General features: G+C 48.6%; 1 protein-coding gene across 1 annotated transcript in view; it reads right to left on the bottom strand.

Annotated features, from left to right (window-relative positions):
• Positions 1-1,668: 1,668 nt before the first annotated feature.
• The window catches only part of WNT9A (Wnt family member 9A), a 56,451-nt gene continuing 35,276 nt past the window's right edge, over positions 1,669-22,843 (bottom strand). The window contains exons 2-4 of the mRNA XM_083467176.1: positions 12,287-12,546; positions 10,929-11,191; positions 1,669-3,831 (exon numbers count right to left, since the gene is read on the bottom strand). Of these exons, the coding sequence (XP_083323302.1) occupies positions 3,358-3,831; positions 10,929-11,191; positions 12,287-12,546 (997 nt within the window). The 3' untranslated portion in view covers positions 1,669-3,357. The remainder of the gene's footprint in view (positions 3,832-10,928; positions 11,192-12,286; positions 12,547-22,843) is intronic.

Consider the following 22,843-nt stretch of genomic DNA (forward strand, 5'->3'; position numbering starts at 1 on the left):
GCTACAGCCATTAAGACTATCACCTAGCCAATAGCCCTCAAGGTGGGGCTACCCCTTCTTCCACTTAACTGAAAGCCAATTCATTGCATGCTGGTCTCAATCAGGATGGTTTCACAAGAGAGGAACCCCAGCAAAAGCAAGAAACTGGTGTGTGTGTGTGTGTGTGTGTGTGTGTGTGTGTGTGTGTGTGTGTAAGGATGTCTGCCTTTCGTCAGCCAATCTGGGCAAAGATCCAGAAAGCAAGGTCATCTACAGCTGATAAGGGGGACAGGCCCAGGAAGGCACAAGGCTACCCCAATCATGGAGGCTGCACAGGGCAACAGGCAAAGTTGTTGGCTCGGAAATGGGGGAAGAAATCCCCTCACTTCCTCTTCAACACAGATCTTTGGGGTCACAGTGTCTTTGGCAAAAAGTTTCCCAGATTATACACTCGTTCTTGCCAATTGCAAGTTGGGAAACACTCCCTAGGGAGAAAAACATAAATGGTGGCCCTCCGCAACTCAACACACTCAAACAGGTTTCACCTGGGACAGCAAAATAGCTCAGTCTGGCCCTGCCCCCAGTTTAGAATGGAGCATAACTGTAATAGTTAAGGTACCATAGCGAGATCAGGCATGGATGAATCAGTACCCATATCCCAGGCATAGACAAACTCGGCCCTCCAGATGTTTTGGGACTACAATTCCCACCATCCCTGACCACTGGTCCTGTTGGCTAGGGATGATGGGAGTTGTAGTCCCAAAAACATCTGGAGGGCCGAGTTTGCCTATGCCTGCTCTACCTCATATCAAATTCTTAAGAATCAATCCCTATATCTGTTTGGTTCTACCCCATTTTTGCATCTGGAAATACTTTTATTTTTTTTCAATTTGGAGACGGGCAAGATCCAAAGGAAAATTATGTTCCAAGTCGCACATCAAACCCAGGGGGTGTAAATTCAGGTCAGTTCGCTGAAAAAATGTGGACTGGCCTAAACTTTCCTCCCTGACTATTTGCGATCCGTTCTTCCAGTGAGCAAGGACTGAGCTGAGTGGTCCAGATCCCACACACAAGAAGAAAATCTGGAGAATGTGGCATGTGGCGTGCATCTTAAATTTTGTCAAAGAAGTAATGATTTGGATAAAGTTATGTGGGCGTGCAAAACAAGGTGGGGAGGAGAGCTCAAGCATGCTCAAGAGAGGACTGGACATAATACCACATTGAAACCATAAGAAGGTACTTCTGAAAGGCTTAATAAATAAATGTTCCATATTTATATTTAGGCGCATATATATATATATATATTTATATATATCCACATTGAATAATAGGTTTCTATTCAGCCTTTTCTTAAACCAATTTGCACAGAACTTCAGGACTGGTCCATCTGGTGTGACACCCAAGGACAGAGTTCAGATTGAGGAGTCTGTTGCATGGAGAGCCACCAGGGCAGAGAGGGAGGGGAATATGTGTCTTTGAGGTTCAACATCTGTTGCAACCGGTCTCATCTGGCCTTCCAAAAGATGGACAAGAAGTACCGTCTTCCAATTTTGCAGAATCCTGGACCAGCAAAAGCAGTCCTTGCCTCTTGACCAACCCTCAATCAGTTTTCCAATCTGACAGTATACAAAGCCAGTCAAATCCATCCCCTCCCGGTAGATGCTCAATAATATAGCTTAGATACGAGGCGAGTGGCTACTATTTTTTATTATTATTTTAGAGAAGCGGCAGTAAAGGAAAAAAAGATAGAGAGGGCATCCTTCGAAGATTGGACAGCCCCAGGCACACAAACGGAAACCATGCAGAAGTTTTTTTTTTCTTATCCAGCTCCCCACTGAAAACCAGGTCAACAGGTTTTTTAAAAAAAAAGTTTAAAAAAATGCTACTACTGGAGAATCAGAAATGCTGATCACTGCCTACAGTGGGCACTTTGCCAAGAAGTTAGCTAGCCGCTTCTGATCCAAGTAGTATTGTTGAAGGAGAAAAATCGTCGCAGCCAAGTCATCAGATCTGTAACGTTCCAATTCTAAAAAAGCAATGGAAGAATCGCAAGTAGCCCAGACCACCCTTTGGTTTTGGTCACTGCTGTTGGTTCTTCTCTGGCTTCCCTTCCCCTCTTGATGGTCGCCAGTCAGTCACTCAGAACCCAGTATTTGCACTGCTGTTGTACTTGATTTCTAACACACATGATGCCTCAATCTAACGGCTTAAGGAGGGACATGTTACAAAGATCTTTACAGAGATCTGTGCCGGTATAAACCACTATCGCTGTTGAGTGTAACTGGAATGAGATCCGAAGAGATGTAGAGTAAGTTGGGTTGTGCGATCCGGTCAAGAACGGCTCACGAGGAAAAGTCAAAGCAGCATTGCAGCCTATAAGGCAACAGGGTTTCTCCATAAAACCAGAAAGGCAACTTGCATGTCTAGAAGTTAGGATTTCAATACGTACTGGAATTTAAGGCAGCATCCACAGGGTGAGTTTTGGAGCAATAAGAGGTACAAAATAAAAACAATAATAATAAGGAGCTATAGAGTGCTGGTGTGTCCCTGGGAAGGTTTAAGAAGGCCTCTAGTGGTTTTCATCATTTACAAAAGTAGATCGTGAAGGTGACAAGAAGTGAAAGGGGGATTGAAGTGGGGCAATGCAACGGGACGTCTTGAAATCTGGAAGGAAATCTCACAATGTCTGCTTCAAAGTTGAGGTGGTCAAACCAAACCCTCCACGTTGAGGAACTGCCTTCCATCAAGCAGGCCACATTGAAACATCCTATTTTAGGAGATCCCAGTATGTAACTTTTTAAACTTTGACCCTCCTCCTTTAAAGAGGTGCTGAAGTCCGACATCACCACCCCTTCCCTTGATACTCTTTTGGTATCGAATTCTTCATAAAGCGGGGTGGTGCTTTTTCCCCGTTCCTCACCATGAATCTCAAGGCAGCCATGGAACAAATAGGACAATCCAGATTACAGGCCAGAAGGTTCTCTACCCAAAAGAGAATGCCTGATGTAGCCAAAGTTTCGTGAAGGTCAGTGATGAGGGAAAACCGCTAGGGATCCCATCTCAGTCACCACAAATTATTTTGTTGCATTTTCCGCAACAGCGCACAATTGACACGGACTCCATGCAATAGGCACTTGTCTCCAGAAGCGTCAGCTGGGTTTGCAGAGAAGGGGGCAGAAGGTCGAGGAAACAAGAAGGCAAGAGTTGGGGGGGGGGGTCACCTGTACCCTACAAAGTGCTTACACCATCTCGGCATCGCTTCTCAAGTCAACCGTGAAAAACACCCTTTCAAACCCTGTTTCACCTCCCTGTGTGGGCCCTCTCCCGTCATCAGCAAAGGCAATCGGCTGGTGTGCAAGACCCCTCTCGTGCGCCACATCAGTCCTTGCACGTGTAGACCTCCTCCCTCTGCGTACACTGTTTGCACTCCACGTAGCAGCACCAGCGGACCTGGCACTGGCAGGGTCTGGTCACCACGCGGCTCTGGGTGTTGTGCCCCCGGCCGCAGCAGATGCTCTCACAGTTCTTGTCCTTGTAACACTTCCTGCCCGACGTGCCGGGCGAATAGCGGCTCACCAGGCAGAAGCTGGGCGAGTCGTCAATGTAGACGAGGTCCGTAGTCCGTGGGATTTGGTCGCCGTGGCCCGGGATGGACTTCTTGGGCGGGGAGATGTCCCCCTCGCCCGTGGCCTCGTTGGTCGTGCTGCCCACTTTGAGGGCCATCTCGTACCTCTGCTTCAGCTGCTTGCCAATCTCGTGGAAGGGGGAGAGCTGCCGCCAGCACGTCCGGACAGTGCAGGATCCAGAGACACCGTGGCACTTGCAGGTGGTCTCGACGCCAGCTTTGATGACCTGCAGGTAAGGAACTGAGCGTTAATGATGGGCAAGGCAAGAGAGCCGGCAGCAAAATGGAGCTGTGGGGAGCAACTGAGTTCAGGCTTCCAGGCAAATGAACTGTGCCCTCTTTCCTTTTTAAAAAGAACGCTTCTAAAAGCTACGAAGACAAGTGTTCTCTATTAACATTGACAAGAGGTTCCCAGAACTCTACACATGAGAAGAGGAGCATAGCCTAGGCTTGATCACGTCAATGAGCCATTATTAGATAGGTAGCCGTGTTGGTCTGCCATAGTCAAAATAAAAAAAAAATTCCTTCCAGTAGCACCTTAAAGACCAACTAAGTTAGTTCTTGGTATGAGCTTTCGTGTGCATGCACACTTCTTCAGATACACTGAAACAGAAGTTGCCAGATCCTTCTATATAGTGAGATGGTGGGGAGGGGTATTACTCAGAAGGGTGGTGGGAATGGGAGATTGGCAGGTAGCTGAGAGAGCCTGTTGACGACTCTTAACGACTGTAATAGGTCTTACAAGGAAATACATGACTAAACCATTTCTCACCTTCTCACCCCTTGCCTTTTCCTGTAAGACCTATTACAGTCGTTAAGAGTCGTCAACAGGCTCACCCCTCCCCACCTTCTCACTATATAGAAGGTTCTGACAACTTCTGTTTCAGTGTATCTGAAGAAGTGTGCATGCACACGAAAGCTCATACCAAGAACTAACTTAGTTGGTCTTTAAGGTGCTACTGGAAGGAATTTATTATTATTATTATTATTATTATTATTATTATTATTATTATTATTATTATTATTATTATTTGACATTGAGCCATTATGTCTAGCATCCTATTCTCACAGTCACCAACGGGGCCGGATTTAGGTTGGATGAGGCCCTAAGCCAGGGATCAGCAAACATTTTCAGCAGGGGGCCAAGTCCACCGTCCCTCAGACCTTGTGGGGGGCCAGACTAGATTTTGGAGGGGGGAAATGAACGAATTCCTGTGCCCCACAAATAACCCAGAGGTGCATTTTAAATAAAAGCACACATTCTAATGTAAAAACACAATGATTCCCGGACTATCCGCGGGCTGGATTTAGAAGGCAATTGGGCCAGATCCAGCCCCTGGGCCTTAGTTTGCCTACCCATGCCCTAAGCTACTGAAGGTAATGGGGCCCTTTATATGTCCAGCTGTCCCTGTCAACAACAAATTGTCACAGTTTTTTGTGTTGAATGTATGCTATATGGTAATTTATGGACCTAATAGGTTGTTGTTGTTGTTTAGTCGTGTCCGACTCTTCGTGACCCCATGGACCAGAGCACATCAGGCACTCCCTAAAGCCATTTGCACATGCAGAATGTAGGTACCCTATATACAGAAATGAGCAAACCAGTGATATTTTAGGGAGCAGGCTAGCAGGCGGGGCACATGACTTACATCATAGGAGCCTACACAACACAAAACACTGTTGCTGCATGTAGGTTTTTATTTTATTTGTTTTTTATCTTGTATTTTGGAAGTGTACATCCAGTTTCTATTCCTTTAAATTTTTTTGGGGGTCCCAAGAGAGTGGGGCCCTAAGCTTGTTTAGCTTACAGTGCTCCCTCGCAAGACGAATGCCTTGCAAGACAAAAAACTCGCTAGACGAAAGGGTTTTTTGTTTTTTGAGCTGCTTCGCAAGACGATTTTCCCTATGGGCTTGCTTCGCAAGACGGAAACGTCTTGCAAGTTTGTTTCCTTTTGCTTAACACCGTTAATACAGTAGCGACTTGACTTCGAGGAGCAACTCATAGAACGCGGTGTGGTAGCCTTTTGGGGGGGGTTTAAAGACTTTGGTGATTTTTGAAGCTTTTCCAAAACTTTCCCGGCGCCGTGCTTCGCAAGACGAAAAAAAATCGCAAGGCGGCAAAACTCGCGGAACGAATTAATTTCGTCTTGCGAGGCACCACTGTATACGTGAATCCAGCACTGGTCACCAACCAGATGTCTCTGGGGAAGCTCAAACACAGGGCTTGAAAAGTTATCCCGCCCCCAATGTCTTGACTATTCATTTAACTGGTATAATTCATTTGGTTTCCATTCTCTTAGAATACTTGCTCCTCTTTTGTAAGAAATCAGTATTTTTGTGAGAGCACCCACACTTTGGATGAAATTCAAAGACAATTCAACTACTTCATAGAGGAGAGGGCTGTCAGTGGCTCTGCCTCCACGGTCAGAGGCAGCAACGCTTTTGAGTACCAGCTGATGGAAACCGCAGGAGGGCAGAGGAGTCTTCTGTTCGAATCCTGCTTGTGGGTTTCCCATAAGGCAGGGGTCTGCAACCTTTAAGACAAAAAGAGCCACTTGGACTCGTTTTCGAAGAAAAAAACAACTGGGAGCCGCAAAACCACTGCGGCATTTAAAACAAATATATCTCCGGAGCCGCGATCTGACAGCGGGCGGGAAGGTGACGTCGGGACGGTGCGTGACTAACGCACACACCGCCCCCATGCGACGTCACAGCCAGTACAGCGCCCGCCACAGTGGGGAGTGTCGGGGCGCACAATGCGCCTCCTCCCCTCGCTAGTATCCGCCCCGGAGCCGCGGCAAAGGTGTAAAAGAGCCACATGCAGCTCCGGAGCCACGGGTTGCAGACCCCTGCCATAAGGGGCATCTGGTCAGCCCCTGTGAGAACAGGAAGCCAGACTAGATGGGCCCTTGGCCTGATACCAGAAGGCTCTCCTCCTCCTCCTCCTCCTCTTCTGATGAACCCAGCAAGACTGGGAAGGGCAAACATGGATATTATCCTGCCCAGGGTAACAGCCTCCCCTTTCATGGTGCCCCTCAGATTTGTAAGACACGCTTGAACAGACATACCTCACCGGGGGGGGGGGGCGGGAGGTGGAGTGGAAGGGAACGAGAAAGAAAGAAAGAAGGGGTCAGCCCTTTGGGGGATTAAGGAACTTAGCAACGCTCCGGAGAGGTAGTCAGAAAGTTATGCTTAATGATACTTTGCTGAGAAACATGGGCAAGAGGCCGGGGCGGAGAGGCAGATTTAATTAAAACATCACTTAACTCTGGCCTGGTGGAACAAAATCAAGTGTGCTAACACTCTGACTTTTCATTAATGGGACACAAAAGGGAGAATTGCAATCGAGGGGAGGTTTGTTTTTTTTCAGGGGAGGGGGGAAGGTACCATATGCAGAAGAGAGGGGGGGCATTGCTGGAATTATATAGCCGCTCGTTTTTAATATACATTAAAATCATCTAGCAAGCTTGGAACATGGGAGGCTGGAGGGTGGGAGATAGAGATGGAGTTCTTTGGTTTCTCACTCCTGCTTCTTTCTCCACTATTCCCATTCCCAAGAATAGTTGAATGAACTGGGATGGATCTGGCAGGAGCCAGGGGGGATGCTTTCATTTTCTTTTTTTTAAATAAGCTGCAGAATTCTTAGGCTTGGTTTGTTTTTTTTTTCCCCTCACCGAGAAAGAGAAAGAAGGAGCTTGGCCGAGTCCTTCTGGCTAATTACCTCAACCCCCCGTGCCAGACAAGCTGGCCTTGTCACTGGCATTGAGGTCATATCGTAAGCGCTTGAGCGAGGAATGAAATGGGCGCAAGAGGGTCAAAGAGGGCGATTCTTGCACTCTTCTGGGGCAAAGAGACACTGCTGAGGTGGGTGTGAAAAAGGGAGAAATGAAATCCTCACTGGCAAGCAAATTTTTAAAGCGGTGGCAAAGGGGTGGGCTGGACGGCAAGCGTGGCATTGGAAGACTTGCATCACTCAAATTCTCCAGCGCGGGGTCAGGAAAAAGGTTCCCCTTGTCCCCATAGCAGCAAGCAATCCCGTCAAAGGGTCGGGAGGGAGAAACCCGTCTACTGAGCCTCAGGAGAGCCATTACGATCAGAAGTGTGTGTGTGTAATGGAAAACACAACATTCCAGACCGCTGAGAGACCACCAAGCCAGGGCAATGGAGAAGACACTTTCAGAGGGCCCAGCAGACCTGCCTATTTCCAGAGCGTATTTCTCAACCATCACAAAGATGGGGAAGACCATTTGATGCAGCTCACCTTTAACGGCAAACCTACCAGATCTGCACTCCCCGAAACAATACGAGAACCAAAAAATCCACAGCCACGCTTGGAAATGCACACTTCTCCGAATTTTGCAATGCTGCTTTCCAGCCAAGTAACATCCATAGAAATGCATATGTTGGAGGTAAAAAGTGAAAACTTACAAAAAATGCATTCTATTCCAGGAAACAGCTTTGCAAAAGAGTCGTTTTAGGCAACGTTACGTACAACAACGGGTGGTTCTAGGAGAAATTTGCACCCTAAGGCTGGTGAATTTTCAGGTCTTAAAAAATAAATTGCATGGTAATGTGGAGAACCAAATTTAAGCGTAGAGAAATTGACATAGACTCCCTAATTATCACCTGGGAGTCATACAGTGGTACCTCTGGTTATGTACTTAATTTGTACTGGAGGTCCGTTCTTAACCTGAAACTGTTCTTAACCTGAAGCACCACTTTAGCTAATGGGGCCTCCCGCTGCTGCCGCCAGAGCATGATTTCTGTTCTCTTCCTGAAGCAAAGTTCTTAACCCGAGGTACTATTTCTGGGTTAGCGGAGTCTGTAACCTGAAGCGAATGTAACCCAAGGTACCACTGTAGTTGTGTGTGAAGTTACAGAGCCAGAGAATTCCTCAGCCCCCTCAAGAGACAATGCCCAGGATTCTTTGAACAGGGAAAGTTCTGTTAACAGATAAACATTTGAAGTGGGATGGGGCCCGGCCACTAACTAAGCAGAGCAAAAGGCTAACAGGGCATGGTTCACCAAGCCACCATGGGCTCACAGTATGGCGGCCGCAGGGCTAAGGAAACAGATTTGGAATGGAGAATTGTGCTGGAATGGCAGCAAAGCCTAGGACAGGTCTTATATCTCCTTTGACTGTTTCTTGCACCCCTAAGATTAGAATTTAATCTGTGCATACAGCAAGCATCTTTAAATAACCACTGCTCAAATTCAGGGTCGATCTTCGAGGGAAACCTAGAATAAACTCTATTGAGCGCTTGTTATCAGTCTCTCTGGCTAGTCATAGGCTGGGACCTATGACCCAAGGAAAGTGTATTCATACATCCATCTGGTAATTTAACCCAGGGATGTGCAGCCCACTTGGAAACATCACTCTGTAAGCTTAAGAGCTACAAACGTGCCTTTTTAATACCAACAAAGAGCCAAAATCCTCAAAGTGTTCTGTACACACTACCACTCCCCACTGCACCTACCATACTCCCACAGAAGTGTGGGAAGACAGGGGTTACTGGTATAGGGTCACCTGGGTTCTAGTTTCACAGTTAAGGAGCTAGGTGGGGAGGAATCAGCATGGTATAGGCGTAATAGCATCAAAACTGGTCCTGAGAGACCAGGGTTCAAATCCACATGAAGCCACGAAGCCCACCAAGTGACCTTGAGCTGGTCACTCTTCTCACCTAGCCTACTCTCATATAGGACATGCTCCACCTCCACACAAGTCCTGAGCTTTGAGGCCAGCCTTCCCTATCTGGACCCCTCAAGGTGCTTTGGCCCACAATTCCCATCCATCCCAGCCAGTGGTCCAGAACATCTGGAGGAGGACACCAAGCCAAGAAAGGCTGTGCTAGGAAGGGGAAAAATAGGACAGAAACCCAATCAAGATCCTTGTCAGAAATGCCAGCTTTTCTGCTCTGCAAGAACCTGCAGATTCTAGATCTCCCCTGCTCAATGTGCCTGCACAAAACATTTCCGACAGCTCTCTGTCTCAGAAAAGCTACACAGACACCCATGCCCACGCCCCAAAGCCATTCCCATAGCAACACTCCTGTGAATCTTCTCAGGTCTGATTAACACACTGCTCAAACCCAAATCTTATTAGTGTCAGCTTACCGTGATCAGTTTCCCTCCCCTTTATCCCCCCCCAACCCAATGGAGGCTCTCTTTGTTTGCACTGAAACAGAATCTCAGTGACTTCAACCAGCTTATAGCAGCCTTTAAGTTTGGGGTGCAACTGCACTTGTTGGGAAAGCCTAAGTGGCAACAAGGCCTTTCCGATACAGGAGACCACTTTTTTTGGAGGGTTAGACAGCAGGGGCGGGGTGGAAATAAGGTGAATGATCAGATTCTTGAGTTGTTGGAGTGCAATCCCTTTCATTCTCCCCACTTGAACTGCAACAGATTTCCATAGTACTTGTTCTTTTCCTGCAAGAAGTCCCATTTGGGAACACTACAAAGTTGTCTCCAAAGGAACACCTCAAAGGCAAGGGGAGAATTGGTCTTTGATGCAAAACCTGACCTGCCAACTCTGTCTAGAGCAGCCTTTCTCAACCTGTGGGTCCCCAGATGTTGTTGAACTACAACTCCCATCACCCCTAGCTAGCAAGGCCAGAGCTCAGGGATGATGGGAGTTGTAGTCCAACAACATCTGGGGACCCACAGGTTGAGAACTGCTGGTCTAGAGAGTGGGGAGAGCCACATTGACCAACAAGATACCTGCAAGCAGGACTTGAGTACCTGTGATTCCTGCGATTCCTAGGAACTGGAATTCAGTAGCATTACTGCTTTTGACCTTGGAAACCATCATGTCTAGAATCCATTGATAGCCTTCTCCTCCATGAATTTGTCTAATCCTCTTTTAATGCTATCCATGTTGGCAGTATCAGGACCACAATAACCCAAGGACTGCTTCTCTCCATAGGAACCTACCCAGACCCTGTGATCATCTTCTGAGGCCGTTCTTCATGTGCCGCCTCCTCGAGAGGTCTGGAGGGTGGCAACACAAGAACAGGGCCTTCTCTCCAGTGGCTCCTCATCTGTGGAATGCTCTCCCCAGGGAAGTTCGCATGGTGCCTTCATTATACACCTTTAGGTGTCAGGCAAGAACCAGGCCTTTGGTTGATCTGATTGACATACTATGCCCTTTTAAAATGTGGCTCTTTCTTGGGGGAGGGTAGTTGGTTTTATTTTGGTTATATATATTGTAGTTTTTCTGTTGATCTTTCTGCCCCGAGACCTCCAGGTATAGGGTGGTATATAAATCCAATTAATCAAGAAGAAGAAGAAATAACAACGATCACCTCCATCACTCACACAGCCTCACCTTCATGCCAACCAGGTTGTTGTGGAAGTCCACCCTGGCTCGCAGGTCCTTGTTGGACTTCTTCCCCAGGAACTCCTTGACAAACTTGTTGCTGTACTTGAGGTTGTCGCCGCAGCCACCCCACTGCCAGGCCTCCCGATTCTCTAGGTCGGGGGCCTCGTCGCAGGTGCATCGCTCCATCCGCCCGGCGCTGCAGGCCTTGGCCATGGCATGCGTAAGTCCTGCCGAAGAGATGGCGTAAAGGAAGGCTGTCTCCTTGAAACCTGCAAAGGGCAATGGCATTGTTACCCAGAGGAGGATGGCACCAGTAAAGCCTACAGAGCTACACACACACACACACACACGGGTTTGGGTTTACATCTTTTAAAATCCTCACTGTATATCTCCACCCCCATCGTTCAGCCCGGACACTGAGGTCCAGTTCTGAGGGCCTTCTGGCAGTTCCCTCACTGCAAGAAGTGAAGTTACAGGGATCCAGGCAGAGGGCCTTCTCGGTGGTGGCACCCACCCTTTGGAATGCCCTCCCATCAGATGTCAAGGAAATAAACAACTATCTGACTTTTAGAACACATCTGAAGGAAGCCCTGTTTAGGGAAGTTTTTAATGTTTGATCACATTTTAAATATTCTGTTGGGAGCCACGCCCATAGTGGTTGGGGAGGCACGGCCACATGGGCGGGGTATAAGTAATAAATTATTATTATTATAATCCTTGTGGCCCACAGAGCCACAAAACATTAGGACAGTGTTTGCTGAAAATGAAATTCCATAAGCTAGAAAAGGCTGACTAACGTAGGTTTTCTAATAAATGAAGGTGAGATGTTTATGCACCGTCTAGCTTCTGCCCCACTCTAAATGGCAGACAAAGCCAGAATCATGGAAAACGAGTGTTCTCCATGCACGCAACAGGAACCAGCTTTTGCTTAGAGTAGCTTCTCCCAATGTTCCTCAACATGGTGAGTCAGGTGACATCTCCTCAATCCTTTAATCCCCTGGGAGATCAGGGGAGAGGGGAGCTTGTTGAAGCAGGAGAGGGAGACACCCGTGATTCCTCACCAGTCGGACTCATCTCTGCCTCTTGGCCACCTTCTCTCCTGCTTCAGCTTCAGCCGCTGATTCTGGACTTCTATCACAGACTCGCCCAGCTCACTAAGCCCTGTTGCCTCTGCAGCTTCTGATACCTCCTCCTCAGAGTCTGTTCCCTCTTCTCCCTCTGACCACTCATTGTCATCCCACCACCAACCCCCAAGCTGTGAGAGCCCTGAGAACCAGAAAGAGACACCTGGAGGGCCACATCTAGTTCTCAGTCCAGAAGCTCCCCCACTCCCGTTCCACTGCCTCCCTCCTCCGACTGCTCACCTCTCTTCAGAAGGCTGGCCCGATAGCGCCCCTCAAGGGTGCAGTTCCACCGCTCAAAGCGGAACTGGTATTGGCACTCAAGGGCGCTCATGCTGATGGCCTCCATCAGGGTCTCGGCCACACCGGGATCTCGCCGGCACATCCTCCGCTGCTTCTTCTCCAGTTTCAGGCGGTCACAGACTTTGTAATGGGCCTTGACGGCAGCTTCCTCCATTTCTGAAGTCAGAGGGAGGATGGTCAGGGGTTCATTCCCAGTCAACCTTTGGAGAGGAGAAGAAGGCGACGCACGTCAGTAATCTTGAGGCTCAGACACAACACGGCCACAAGCAACGACCTGCCATCATGTAGGAGTATAGCATCTAGATCAAGGGAAGTAATAGTGCCACTGTATTCTGCTCTGGTCAGACCTCACCTGGAGTACTGTGTCCAGTTCTGGGCACCACAGTTCAAGAAGGACACTGACAAACTGGAACGTGTCCAGAGGAGGGCAACCAAAATGGTCAAAGGCCTGGAAACGATGCCTTATGAGGAACGGCTAAGGGAGCTGGGCATGTTTAGCCTGGAGAAGAGGAGGTTAAGGGGTGATATGATAGCCATGTTCAAATATAGAAAAGGATGTCACATAGAGGAGGGAGAAAGGTTGTTTTCTGCTGCTCCAGAGAAGCGGACACGGAGCAATGGATCCAAACTACAAGAAAGAAGATTCCACCTAAACATTAGGAAGAACTTCCTGACAGTAAGAGCTGTTTGACAGTGGAATTTGCTGCCAAGGAGTGTGGTGGAGTCTCCTACTTTGGAGGTCTTTAAGCAGAGGCTTGACAACCATATGTCAGGAGTGCTCTGATGGTGTTTCCCGCTTGGCAGGGGGTTGGACTCGATGGCCCTTGTGGTCTCTTCCAACTCTATGATTCTATGATTCTATGTATGCCATATCCGTGAATGCCACTCCCATTATTTCCAATGTCCAAGGTGTGTGTGCCATTCCTTAAATAGCCTTAACAGCACTATCCATGCATAAAGAGGAAGGCAGCAGCGGGCTTGTGGAAACCCGGAGGTTTGAGTAAAAATGAGCCAAACCCTTGGAAAAATGGGTTTTTAAAAACCCAGTGAGGGCTAGGCATCCTTTAAAAAGGTAAAGGGACCCCTGACCATTAGGCCCAGTCATGGCCGACTCCGGGGTTGCGGCACTCATCTCGCTTTATTGGCCGAGGGAGCCGGCGTACAGCTTCTGGGTCATGTGGCCAGCATGACTAAGCCACTTCTGGCAAACCAGAGTAGCACACGGAAACACCGTTTACCTTCCCGCCGGAGTCGTACCTATTTATCTACTTGCATTTTGACGTGCTTTTGAACTGCTAGGTGGGCAGGAGCAGGGACCGAGCAACGGGAGCTCACCCCGCTGCAGGGATTCGAACCGCCAACCTTCTGATCGGCAAGTCCTAGGCTCTGTGGTTTAACCCACAGCGCCACCTTAGCAGCCATGAAATGCAATTGCTGGGATGAGAAACCTGATACAAAGGGAGATTAGGGAATGGATCAGAGTGCTTGGACTATTGAATAGTAGCACTCCACACAACAAGAGTTTTGTTGCAACTTTAACATAACTAAGGTTTTGCATGGTGTACCCCGTTTCAAAACCAACCTAGTTCAAAATGAAAAGCTGGATTTCAAGCTTGCGTGCCTTGATCTCTTGCAGTGAAGTCCCAATTGCCCAGTATGAAAGGTCTGCTTCAGCCTTCCCCAAGCTAGTGACCCCCCCCCCACTCCAGAGGTAGTTGGCCATAACAACGCCCTTGCTGGGGCTGATGGGAAATGTGGCGCAAAACATCTGGAGTGAAGCAAGTTGGGTGGTGGAAGAAGCCTGACGAAGCCTCAAACTCACAGTCAAATGCAAGGGTTTAAGCCAGCGGTCCCCAAAGGGAACAGTATTACCCCCTGGGGGAGTGGTGGGATTACCTGGGGGCACTGGAAATGCCCACGGCCATCAGACTTTGAAAAGCTGGTACCACTGATTAAGTTCAATTTTGTCAACTCAATTAAACTAAGTAGCTGTAATTAGATTTAATAAATGAGCAATTCCTTGTTACTGTTTTTGCATTTTATTTATCTTCCTTAGTAGGTCGTGCAAGCTGCTATTCTGAACAACGCTCTTTATAGGGTAGAGGGATGAATTCATGGAACCAAGGGGGCAGCGGCCCCCAAAAGATTGGGAAACACTGGTTTTTAAGCTCTCTAAAGCAGGAAGTGCTAAGGATCCACACATACTGTTATGTACTGAGTTGAAGAGGATCCAAAATGCAGCAGTATGATTGGTCCTAGAACAATAGGATCCAAAATGCAGCAGTCTGATTGGTCCTAGAACAATAGGATTCAGAATGCAGCAGTCTGATTGGTCCTAGAACAATAGGATTCAGAATGCAGCAGTCTGATTGGTCCTAGAACAATAGGATTCAGAATGCAGCAGTCTGATTGGTCCTAGAACAATAGGATTCAGAATGCAGCAGTCTGATTGGTCCGCAGGAGCCACCCAATCCAGCTCCAGATAGAAGTGAATCCACAACCTGATTGGCCTACAGGAGAATCCAAGAATTAGCCAATCACGTGCAGCCCATTGTGTAAATAATGCATATAAAGCAGATATTTTGGGGAAACTTTCATTCCTCCTCACCACTATGAGCTGAATAAAGAGCATGAAATCCACTCTCGACTCCGTATATATTTCACATACGCAAAAAAGCAACCATATTTCAACCCTCTATTCCACCCACAGAGCAGTCCGTTTTGGAGAGCGGCCTGCTAGCTCCCCTCCCCAATATCCCTGTACCTGCAGCCCACCCAGATCCTGACACGGCTTAAGGGCCCGACTAATTTTTGGGAAGGAAGCCTTCGAAAACAAACATACCAACCCACCAAGAACACGGGTCCCTCCCTGTTCCTTCTCCCAGAGCTGCTTCGCAACACATGGCCCGGCTGTTCTCTCACAAAACGTGCAGCGAAGTGTAGCCAGGACAGTGTTCCCAGTGCCGGGTGACAACATGCTGGATGGGGACCAGGCTGGCACCGGCTGTGGGGGGTGAACACAAGCAGCAGAAACATCTGTTGGCACTGCGACCAGGATTGCTGGCCAATCACCCGAGGTCCTGGCTCAAGCTCTCCTCTAACCAGGTGTCAGGGAGGGTGGAAGCTGGAGAGTCAGGAAAAGCTGCCGTAAAGTAGTTTGGGTACTTTTCCCCTGCGCTAAAAAGAGGAAACACACACAGAGAGAGTCACTTCTGGTGCCAGAATTAGGGATTGGCTAAAACTGCTGGGAACTAAGGCTGTTGAGCAAGAGTCCTGAAGTCACGCCGGATTCTGGTCCTCAAGCGAGGTCTTTGGTTCCATAAAGAGGCTGTGATCCAGGAGGTGGGTGGATCCTGCCAAAGACCTGTCTAGCCCCACATCCTGTTTTCACAGTGGCTGACCAGATACCCCAGTGGAAGCCTGGAAAGCTGGGCCCAAGCCATAGCTGTCAACTTTTCCCTTTTCTTGCGAGGAATCCTATTCAGAATAAGGGAATTTCCCTTTAAAAAAAGGGAAACGTTGACAGCTATGGCCAGTGGCGTAGCGTGGGGGGTGCAGGGGGGGCCGGCCGCACCAGGCGCAACATCTGAGGGTTAGGGTTAGGGGGCGCAAATCCACGGGTTAGGGGGCGCAAATTACTTGCCTTGCCCCGGGTGCTGACAACCCACGCTACGCCACTGGCTATGGCCCAAGCACAGGAGTCTTCTCCCCTCCCAGGGTTTCAAGCAACTCATATTCAGAAGCGGAATGTCTCTGACAACAGAGACAGAACATAGCCGTTGTGGCTAGTAGCCATCTAGAGCTTTCTCCTCCTGTCTAATCCTCTTTGAAAGCCATCCAAAGTCGGTGACAGCCCCCTGTGGAAGGGAGTTCCATAGTTTAACTCTGCGCAGCATGAAGCAGTGTCCGGAATCTCCCAACGTTTCACTTCAATGGGTAGCACCACTAGAGAATATCCACTTTCTCCTGTTCATGCAGAATTTTAATACGCGGGTGGCACTGTAGGGATGCGGGTGGCGCTGTGGGTTACACCACAGAGCCTAGGACTTGCCGATCAGAAGGTCGGCGGTTCAAATCCCCGCGACGGGGTGAGCTCCCGTTGCTCGGTCCCTGCTCCTGCCAACCTAGCAGTTCGAAAGCACGTCAAAGTGCAAGTAGATAAATAGGTACCGCTCCAGCGGGAAGGTAAACGGTGTTTCCGTGTGCTGCTCTGGTTCGCCAGAAGCGGCTTAGTCATGCTGGCCACATGACATGGAAGCTGTACGCCGGCTCCCTCGGCCAGTAAAGCGAGATGAGTGCCGCAACCCCAGAGTCGTCCGCGACTGGACCTAATGGTCAGGGGTCCCTTTACCTTTATCATGTCCACCTCCCCTTTAGTAGTCATTTCTCCAAACCCCCAAAGCACTGCAGCCTTTCCACATAGGAAAGGTTTTCCTGCGTTAGGTTTATCTGCGCCTCTTTGATCTTTGGGCTAATTTATTGCAAGTAGTTCTATGCCAGCTATCCTGTGGTGCTTGAAAGGGTTCAAACAGCCCCAATAACTCTTCAACACAGCTGAGCCACCATCTGAAATCTCAAAATCAAAGATTATCCCCCCTTCAAAAGAGAGACAGAGAGGGAAACACTCTCCATGGCTGCTGTGGACAAAGGTTTTGTGTACATAAGCAGTACATTTTTGCTATAGAATTTTGATATTTTGTGGCCCAGGTGCTTTCCCTTTTTAGAAAGAGTTCACAAGGACAGGAATTACAAACCAGATCCATGCCCAGGGCTTAGGACATTAGCTGAGAGCAGCCTCTGCATGGCACCCATATAATCCCTTAAAACTCTTTTATGCAATTTATGAAAAGGATGGGGGAAAGGTGGGGGGGTCATGTGCAGCCACTGTGTCAAAAGAGACCCAGTTGAGCCCTCCAGCTTTGGCACAAGGTCATCGGAGTCCCCAGCTGGAATGCCAAGAGCGGCAGTGTGTCCTGAACGTGCGTCCGACACGCAGCTTGTTTTGGTGTTCAAGGGGATTCAGGCAGACAGAGGTCAGAGGGATTCATCAGGACAAGAGCTGCTCTATCAAAGGGTCGGGCTACCTTTCTCAGCCCCAGGGCCACCTTCCCTTCCAGGCAATGTTCCAAGGGCCACGTGTCAAGTGTGGGAGGGGCCAGAAGCAAAACTGGGAGGAGCAACAAGTGTTCATTTACTTAAACATGCCTGTAGATCTAGGAAGCAAGAGGCACCATCAGAGTTCAAGGGGACATTATAGACCAGCAAAACAGTTACTGCAAGATTAGGAGCAACATCCAACTACAGTCTTGGAGTACTGCAGAATTAAGGCAGCCTTTGCCGTGCTGGAGAGGACCGATAGGAATTATAGTCCAAAAAACATGGAAGGCACCATGCTGGCATAAGCTGGAGTGATGGAATTCAACAATTGTGGCATGCACCTATTTAAGAGGAGGAACCAAATTCTTGCTTGTAGTAATCCAACCAATTAGCATTCCAGCCCTGCCAACAAACTAGAGAGGGACTTTGCTGTTTTATCCAAAGATGAATCCTGCGTGCGATGCCTCCTGGCTTTGGCCATGTACTCCTGGGAGAGCAACAAGAACTGTTGTCACTCAGAGCTGCTGAAAGCTTACTTGATAAATCACTGAAGATAGGAAGGCTCAAGTCCTCATCCCTAGAGGGAGAGGCCAGGCAAGAAGCATCATTTGCCAACAGGAATGTGTGTATCTGAAGAAGTGTGCATGCACACGAAAGCTCATACCAAGAACTAACTTAGTTGGTCTTTAAGGTGCTACTGGAAGGAATTTTTTTATTTTGACTATGGCAGACCAACACGGCTACCTATCTGTAACAGGAATAGAAGAGGCTGCCTTAGACAACTGGGCCCATCAAGCTCAGCAATGTCTACACGGACTGGCAGCAGTTCACCAGGAAATGTCAGGGAAATGGGATCATCTTAATAGACGGTCCTGGTTGCGGGCAAGCTCTCAACCTGGTTCCCCCTACCCTGGCATGGGTGGAGCTATCACCCTCACACAAGGGTGGCACCACAACCACCCAGGGCTATTGCCCAATCATGTTAAAGGGTGATAGTGGGGGGAAGTATAAAAGCGGCAGCACGACATGTGCTTGGCTCCTGCTTCGCGCTGTCGAACACCCACCCACCCTCCCTTTAATTTAGATCCTTTGGCCTTGCTTTGGACTTTGGTTGGTTGCCCGGCTTGAGTCGGGGGCCGGGTAGGAATTTTTCCCATTTGGCAAATTGGCACGGGCCACTTGGTTTTTGCCTACCTCTTAGCAATCGTCACAACTTTGTAAGGTTTGGCGGTTAGGCATTGGGCTTATGGTGAACGGGGGAGGGGAGGTCGGCCATCGCCTCCCCCTCCAGTTTCAAGGGTATTCCGTTAAAGGAAACCAGGGCCTGATTCCTGTCCAAAGTCCACTTGAAGGGTGAGGGCCAGGCCAGGCCTCTGGGAACACCAGGGGAGCTGCAGGCGGGTTCCCCCAATTTCCCTTTGGGTGGTTTACCCTTACAGACTTCCTGCAAACAGGGCAGGAGTCAGATATAGTCTTGCCAATTCCTAAGCCAATACCGCTCTCATTCCTGTAATCAATAAAGTTGTGGCCAAATTTCTGCCCAAAAACCTTAAACAAAATATCCGTGTCTGTGTGAATTTATTTACCCTAATGGGGGGGGGGGGTTTTCAAGGTGATGTCTCTGCATCCTAAAAAGCAGAGACATCACCTTGTCAACAAAGGTCCGTATAGTTAAAGCTCTGGTTTTCCCAGTAGTGATGTATGGAAGTGAGAGCTGGACCATAAAGAAGGCTGATCGCCAAAGAATGGATGCTTTTGAATTCTGGTGCTGGAGGAGACTCTTGAGAGTCCCATGGACTGCAAGATCAAACCTCTCCATTCTGAAGGAAATCAGCCCTGAGTGCTCACTGGAAGGACAGATCCTGAAGCTGAGGCTCCAAGACTTTTGGCCACCTCATGAGAAGAGAAGACTCCCTGGAAAAGACCCTGATGTTGGGAAAGATGGAGGGCACAAGGAGAAGGGGACGACAGAGGACGAGATGGTTGGACAGTGTTCTCAAAGCTACCAGCATGAGTTTGACCAAACTGTGGGAGGCAGTGGAAGACAGGAGTGCCTGGCGTGCTCTGGTCCAGGGGGTCACAAAGAGGGGGACACGACTAAACGACTAAACAACAACAACAATGGGGGGGTCGGCTTGAGGATCTTGCCACGCAACTACTGCATGCAAAATGCAGGTGCTCTACAGCCTTTCCCCAACAGCAGTGGGGACCTGAATGGTTGGGAGGGAGAAAGAGGTGAACACTGGCCCATAGGCACAATGGCTATGTTCTACCTCCATTGTCAGAGGCTGCATGCCTCAGTAGGCCAGTTGCTAGGAATCACAAGAGGGGAGAGTGCTGTTGCATTCAGATCCCGCTTGCAAGCTTCACATGGGACTCTGGTTTGGCCACCGTGAGAACTGGACTAGATGGGCAGGGTTCTCTCCATGTTCTCAGGAGGACCAGGCCTGCCACAGCCCCCTTACAAAAGCTGTTCCTCACCGTGCCAGGAAGCAGCAGTCATGGATCTCAGAGATGCTCAAGGTCTGCCTCTTCCACCTCCTTTGTGCTGGGACACGAAATTCAGAGTTTGCTCTCCTCAACAAGTATTTTGGGTTTAGGATGGGGACTCAAGATACAGGACGATTCCACCCCCCCCCCCCCACTTGCAGATATCAAAAGAATGCTTCCCCAATTACACATGAGTTTTGATGTGCCAAGTCCCACCCCACAACATCAAAGAGCAAAAACACCCATTTAACAGCCAGTGGGCTGACAGGCTGATGAGATGCTGAGGAAATATTGCATTCCTGCCCCAAACCTCCCACTTCCTAAAGAGTAAGCTTTAAGAAAATCCAGAGAAGAATAACTTGGCCCACATTCACACCACACATCTAAAGCACTATGGTACCACTTTAAACATTCTTTGTTTCCCCTGAAGTATCCTGGGAGCTGAAGTTTGTTAAGGGTGCTGTGAGTTGTTAGGTGAGCCTGGTTCCCCTGCCCAGAGCTACAATTTCCAGAGTGATTTAACCCTCAATCTTCCTAGAAGATTGAGCCAGTGTGGTGTAGTGGTTAAGAGCGGTAGTCTCGTAATCTGGGGAACCGGGTTCGTGTCCCCGCTCCTCCACATGCAGCTGCTGGGTGACCTTGGGCCAGTCACACTTCTTTGAAGTCTCTCAGCCCCACTCACCTCACAGAGTGTTTGTTGTGGGGGAGGAAGGGAAAGGAGAATGCTAGCTGCTTTGAGACTCCTTCGGGTAGTGATAAAGGGGGACATCAAATCCAAACTCTTCTTCTTCTTCTTCTAGGGAACTCTGGGAATTGGAGCTCTGGGAGGTGACCAGGGGAGGTCTCCAAACAGATCCCTTAAACAGCAACTCCCAGAATATTTGGGAGAAGCCATGACTGGTATGACAGCGTTTTAAATGTATGGTATGAACGTGGTCTTGGTTTCAGACCACAGCCTGTCCCACCATGCGCCACTTGTTGAAACAGGCCAACATAGGGATCTTCTCAGCATTAAACAGAGAAGTGATATGGCAACTGGGCTGGGGATCCTGGCGCCCCTCCAGGTATTGTCGGGCTACAACTATCGTATTTAATAAATCTTTATTGATTTGAAGTAAAAAACATAAAAACGCAACCACATTTAATACAGACACAAAGCAAGAAACTAACAAAGAAAATAAAAAGAAAAATTAAAACAAAAAACCTATACATTTCATATATGTAAATGCCATACCATATTTACAAACTCACAAAAAAGAACAAAAACATTACTGTGAATTAGCTAAAAAAGACTACCAAATATTTTCATTTACTTTATCTATTCTTTCCTTTATAATGCACAGTCTCAAATTTACTTAATCATTTTCGTACGTCCAAACCTAATATCATTTCCACCTTTTATTTACAAGATTCACTCTAGTTCTGCCAGGAGATTCTGATTCTTACAATAATTTTTTAGGTATTCTTGAAATATTCTCCATTCTTTATATACATTCAGTTTCAATTCATCTCTTACTCTCCCTGTCATCTTTGCTAGCTGTAGATATTCTGTCCTTAGGGCTTGCCACTCTGCTATTGTAGGCATTGCTTCATTTTTCCAGTTTCTTGCCACTAATATTCTGGCTGCCATCATTGCATACACGAACATATTGCCAATAGAAACACGAGCTACAACTATCAACACCGCTAACCATTGGCCATGCTGCCTGGGGACGATGGGAGCTGGGAGCCAGCATCGCAACCCTACCATGGGCTGATCATGCGACGGTGGGGAGGGGGAAGAGAAAGAAGAAAGAGTTCTCTAGGCTGCAAAATGACTTGCAGTATCAATGGAATGTACACAGAGCAGAGAAGGCTGGAATTTCTTACTCTTCATCTCAGGTATCTCCCCTCGCCCCACTCTGCTTCGGCTTTTTGGCACTGCGCTTGCCAAGATTTATTCCTTCCCTCCCACGACTAATGACTTGCTAGATCCATGCAAACCACCTCCAAGATTCTTTGCAGCAACATAGATACTGTTAATTCCCCCCCCCCCATTGGATGTGGGCCAGTAAACTGAATCTGAATCCTGAAAAGACAGAGGCATTATGTGTCCCAAGTTCCCACATCTGGGAGGTGGGGAGCCAGGCTGCTCTCGATGGGGTTGATCTTCCTTGCAAGGAGCAGGCCTGCAACTTGTGGGCGATCATGGGTTCAACACAGTCACCGGAGGCTCAGGTGGCCTCGGCGGGAACTGCCTTTCTCCAGCTCCAGTTGGTTTGCCGGCGACAGCCCCTTGTATGCCTCGTGCTGTAGCAACTTCCAGATTGGATTGGATTGTTAAACCACAGAGCCTAGGGCACGCCGATCAGAAGGTCGGCGGTTCGAATCCCCGCGATGGGGTGAGCTCCCGTTGCTCGGTCCCTGCTCCTGCCCACCTAGCAGTTCGAAAGCATTAGGTGCAAGTAGATAAATAGGTACCACTCCGGTAGGAAGGTAAACGGTGTTTCTGTGCGCTGCTCTGGTTCACCAGAAGCGGCTTAGTCATGCTGGCCACATGACCCGGAAGCTGTACACCGGCTCCCTCGGCCAGTAAAGCGAGATGAGCGCCACAACCCCAGAGTCATCTGCAACTGGGCCTAATGGTCAGAGGTCCCTTTACCTTTACTCTACATGGGGCTGACATTGAAGATGACTTCAACTGGTCCAAAATGCAGCCTTCCAGATTACTGGCTGGGTTTCCCTTTAGCTCTCATATAGCCGCCCTTTCAAAACAGCTGCGCTGTTTGCCAGTTTGCTTCTGAGCCCAATTCAAGGTGCTCACATTAGTGTTTGAAGCCCCAAACGACCCACATACCTGACAAATGCCTCCTTCGCTGTTTATTCAGAAGCTCAAGGTGTGTGCAGCCAGGGAGAGGCCATTATCAGTGG

The sequence above is a fragment of the Podarcis liolepis genome (assembly GCF_965112155.1).
Source record: "Podarcis liolepis genome assembly, chromosome: 12".
NCBI lineage: Eukaryota > Metazoa > Chordata > Lepidosauria > Squamata > Lacertidae > Podarcis > Podarcis liolepis.